Source organism: Seriola lalandi, unplaced genomic scaffold (genome assembly GCF_002814215.2).
Source record: "Seriola lalandi dorsalis isolate HSWRI2012SDOR001 ecotype SW California unplaced genomic scaffold, Sedor1 jcf7180002054952, whole genome shotgun sequence".
Lineage (NCBI taxonomy): Eukaryota > Metazoa > Chordata > Actinopteri > Carangiformes > Carangidae > Seriola > Seriola lalandi.
The window spans coordinates 21,887-26,886 of NW_019525503.1; the positions used below are offsets into that span (position 1 = coordinate 21,887).

Below are 5,000 nucleotides of genomic sequence, written 5' to 3' on the forward strand. Positions count from 1 at the left end.
GACACCTACAGGTTAATAGGTTGTCTATGTTTACTGGGAAAGCAAGATGGACACACACACACACACACACACACACACACACACACACACTTAGTGCCCGCTGGTTGGCCTGATCCCCTCCGTGCTGCTGGGTCAGAGGTCACACTGTGCACGGCCAACAGCCTGCGGTTTAATCTATGAGGGCGCCACATAGAAAACCTGCTGTCTGCTGGATCCATATCATAATCTGTGTCTTCCTCAGTTTTCTCTCATTAGATCAACAGAAATGTAAACAGGAAACACGGAGGAAGAGAAGGAACTGTTCTTAACTTCAACAAATAAATCTTCAGACCTGAGTCAGTGCACAGGTACATTTCTACACTTCCTGTAGTGACGTGTGTAGAAACTTTCTCCCTGACCAAACTACAGTCTGCGACGCAACGGAAACACAGTGAGTTAATGTGGACCAGACTAATTCCTGGAGTAGTTCTACTGCTGCAGGGAGTAAAGGAGTGAGAAGATTTTGCTGGTTAAACTGGGAAATCTGCCGCGGAGCCACCGCTCTGTTTACTGGTTGTGCAGTAGGACACACACACACACACACACACACACACACACACACACACATTATGAGAGCCTAGTGAAGCTGAAAAGCAGATTTCCATTCGATCACCAGTCTTCAACACCTAAAGATCAGAGGTCATCTGTCAGCTGCAAATGCACTGTTGGCCAGTTCGCTCGCTCGCTCGCTCACACACACACACACACACACACACACACACACACACACACACACACACACACACACACACACACACCAAACTAGCTGTGTGTTTGACGTGGATGAAGCTTGTGTGTTTACAAGCCGCTCAGCTGATACAGACAACAGTAACATAAGCTTTACCATTGATGCTACATCTGTGTGTGTGTGTGTGTGTGTGTGTGTGTGTGTGTGTGTGTGTGTGTGTGTGTGTGTGTTTGTGTGTGTATTTTTTAAAGCTACAGCCACACACATCAACTGTTTAAGATAATTCTGGCGGACTCACCCGAACGAGTAGAGCTGACTGGGCTTCTTCATGGTGACCCAGGAGCTGATGAGACAGGTGATCAAACTGCAGGTGAGGTGAAGGAGGCAGGGTGATGGCAGGGAAAGAGAAGAGCAGGTGATTGATGGAGGGGACGGGAAACACAGAGGGACACAGAGGGAGGACGGACAGGAGAGGAGAGTCGGTGAGAGACGAGACAACACAGAGGTCAGCACAAGTTCACTTCTTCTTTAATTGATCTTCTATTAATTAAAATCCCACAATCCATTTTCCATGAGCGGAAGTTCTGATGGAGAACAGGAAACCGAGCGGACGCTGTGGCACCTAACGTCCGACTCTTTATTTCTCAAACTCCAACATAAACAACACACATGAACCGATTATTATCAATAATCACTTTCAGTTAATCAATTAACTGTTTGGTCTGTAAGATACTGGAAAATGTAGTTTTAAATTTGTCCAAATAAACCCAGATAGATTCAACTTCCTGTCACATAAAACAGAATAAAGCAGGAAGTCCTCACATCTGATTCTTTATTTCTCAAACTCCAAAATAAACTACACATGTCACAATTATTCTCAATATTATCAATAATCACGTTCAGGTCATCAAATAACTGTTTGTTCTATAAGATATTTCCATTAAATTCAATTTATACTGGATAATTTGGTCTTTAAATGGAATTTGTCCAAATAAATCCACAGTTTAAATCCCAGACAGATTCAATATAAAACAAACTAAAGCTTTTTGATTGGGGTATTGATCATTTATTACAGTGAGATTTGTTCCTCTCTGGTGACTGGTGTGTAAAAGGTGAGGTCATGTACACTCACCTGAAGAGGTCAAAGATGGTGAGGTATGTGTAGGCAGTTAAGGCTGAAACGACAAAACAGACACACAAAGACCATCGTGATTAAAATACAAAATATTCTGCTTCATTAACACAGATATGAGTTTAAAGCTCCATGTTTCTTCTTCTTCTGTGTTTTATTTGAAGTGTTGATCCATCAGAAGATATAAAAACCATCTCAGTGCAGTTTTACATCTCCTCTCAGGCTTCTCTCTGCAGCTCTAGTAACAACAGGTCTGTGAGCCAATCAGAAGAGAGGAGGCTCTGAGCCTCTTTTCTGATTGGCTGACTGTTTTCTGAGTGATTTCTGCTTTGTTGTGACATCACAAAGTTCCAGAAGTCCTGACGGCTGGTTTTAAGGCTCAGTTTCTGAATACAGGCTGTGTGCATTTCTCTGTGGACTGAGGCTTTGATACTTTCACAGTATTAATATAGAAGCTAGAGCTGATCTATAATCACACTACACATGAACACAGACCTTCACACCGGAGGAGCTTTAGAAGCAGAGGCAAACACATCTGGACACGACAGGACTTCAGCCTTTGAGTCAGACACTTCGTTGGCCAACAAGTTTGTCTGCCAGCTACTGAATCTGTCATTGTTTTTCTTTTTTAAATGAGTGACTCACCTGGCTGACAGAAACCTGGCCAGCAGCCAGTCAGCCAGCAGGTAAGCTGAATAGTCAGTTAGCAGGTTAGTAGGCCAATTAACCCGCCAGCCAACAAGCCAATAAACCAATCAGCTCGTTAACCAGCCAGCGAGAGAGAGAGAGAGGGACAGAGAGGGAGAGAGAGATTCCAACTGGCCTGGCTTAAACACTCACTGCCAACCTGCCTCTCTCTCTGCCTGTCTGCCTGTCTGTCTCTCTGTCTGCCTGTCTGTCTGTCTCTCTGTCTGCCCGTCTGTCTGCCTTAATGCCTTCCAACCAGCTTTCTGTAATCAGGCTCTGCTGTGGGGGATGAGGAGAGCGGATTAGAGCGGCTTTGTGCTGAGAGGAACATTTTGTTTCCCCACCACCGGCGTCCATGTTGGCCAACCTGACGCCATGTAATCCTGACAGAGAGGCCCGCGGCAAAGACCCGCAGAGACAGACGGGCAGAGAGAGAGAGAGAGACAGGCGGGAGGACTGAGGCCGAGTGACAGATCGACGGCCGGAGAGAGAGAGACGGAGGCTAAGAGGAAGACAGATGGACGGACTGAGAGATCGAGGCAGATAGACGAGACAGAGAGAGAGGTGAGAAGGCAGATAGACAGGATGATGGACATGTAGACAGACAGGTAGATGGAGGGAAAGTGAATGAGCGAGAGAGAGAGAGCGAGAGAGACAACCGCCAACACACCGCTGAGAGAGGAAACTAAAAACTACAGAATAAACCAAATCAAATCAGCCACGTTTTAAATCAAACAGAAAAGGAAACGAAGTCACTGTGAATCCTGTTCGAATGTGAACATCTGAGTTCATGTTACACTGAATATCTACAGCAGCTCAATGTGCAAACCACAGCACGGATCATCGCTTTCAATACAGAACAAGTCAGAATGAATTCAGTCCCAATGACAAACAGGCCGACATTTTTACACGAAAGCACGTCGGCCAAATCGCGACGTCTTAAACACTTGAAAAGCTGCGGCCTAACTTTTCAAGTTAACTTTTCAAGTTAGGCCGCAGCGGGAAAGTGGTGGAACACCGAGACGAGAGAGCTGCCCTCCCTTCACGCCGAGGACGAGACGACCAGGTGCAGAGTCATGTGTGATAGCGTCCTGTGGCTCTTCATGTAACGTGCTCGGCAGGTCTGTATGACGCCATGAGGAACATCAGCACAGACGTCATCCAGGTGTGAACGACACAAAGCGCTTGGTGAAAGGAGCTGGTACAGATTGTATTTCCTGATTTGTTCAGAGATTCAAATCGTCTGGAGAAGCAGCTCAGTGAGTTTTAAAAAGAAAGTTCAAAACTTATTTCTTCACTTTAGCCTTTAACTCGCTCTGAAATTTGCACTTTGCGCCACATTTATGCTGCTCAGCACTTCTGTTTAATGATTCATTATTTTATCTCATTTCACATTAATGTTTTTCATTTTAGATCAAAGCTTTTAACCATGTTTCATGTTCATTTCATGTCTTTTCTTTTCACGTGAAGCACTTGGTTCTACATTTCTTGTATTAAAGGTGCTTTACTAATCAAGTTTATCATTATTAATATTATTATTATGGTGTTGTGTTTAATGAGGATGATTTGTAGTAATGGACCAATCAGATAAAAGCGAAGTGATCTGTTTACAAGCCGAAGCTACTGAGCTACATCTTGAGATGCTGCACATCTGTACGGGATGATCAGCTGAGTCCTCCTGATTCTGTGGATGCACAAAACTAAACGTACTCTTTTAAGTAAACAGCAGCATGAGCAGTTTTATAATTATATAAAAGTATCATATAAACTTATAATTAATTCTGGTCTCACGTCGTACAGCCGGGTAGAGTAAATCCTTCAGTATCTTTCACCTTCTTTAAATTAGACAATATATTTTAGGGTTGTAAGTTTTTTACATGACAACAGCGACGTCTTTATCATGTTTTAATAACTGTAGCCTGTGAACTTGTGAAGCAGCAGAGTGAAATGTAGAAGACAAAAAGTCTCCACGTCGCTTCCTGACTTTGTTTCTCAGGCGGATCGTTTTGAAACCTTCAGTCCTCTTCGCTGTTTAAAGTCCATTTTTCTTCTTCTGCAGCGTCCTGTTATTTTGATATGAGGCGGCTCGTCTCTCCGCGGGGATCAATGAGGGTTGATGTCGTCTTGTTGTGTTGAATTAAAAGCAGAAGACGATAAAAGCAATAATAATACAAACGCTGACATCACAGCGACCCTGAAACAGGCCGGGAGCCGGATCAATAACCGGGCTGAAATTTCCCCTCGCTGTGCCTGGATAGGTTTACATAGAGACCGCAACACACACACACACACACACACACACACACACACACACACAGGTTCAATTCTTCTATAAATCTCCTGCTTACAAACACTGACACCCAGAGGACGTGAGGACGTGATACCAGAGCAACAAACAGCAGACACGACATTATTCATCTCTAACACACTGACTCAATAACAGGTTCAGATGAT

The 5,000-nt window shown here is 44.1% G+C and overlaps 1 protein-coding gene across 1 annotated transcript in view; it reads right to left on the reverse strand.

Annotated features, from left to right (window-relative positions):
• Positions 1-5,000, reverse strand: part of slc30a6 (solute carrier family 30 member 6) — a 49,955-nt gene that overhangs the window by 20,804 nt on the left and 24,151 nt on the right. The window contains exons 5-6 of the mRNA XM_023394669.2: positions 1,860-1,902; positions 1,026-1,091 (exon numbers count right to left, since the gene is read on the reverse strand). Coding sequence (XP_023250437.2) covers positions 1,026-1,091; positions 1,860-1,902 — 109 coding nt within the window. The remainder of the gene's footprint in view (positions 1-1,025; positions 1,092-1,859; positions 1,903-5,000) is intronic.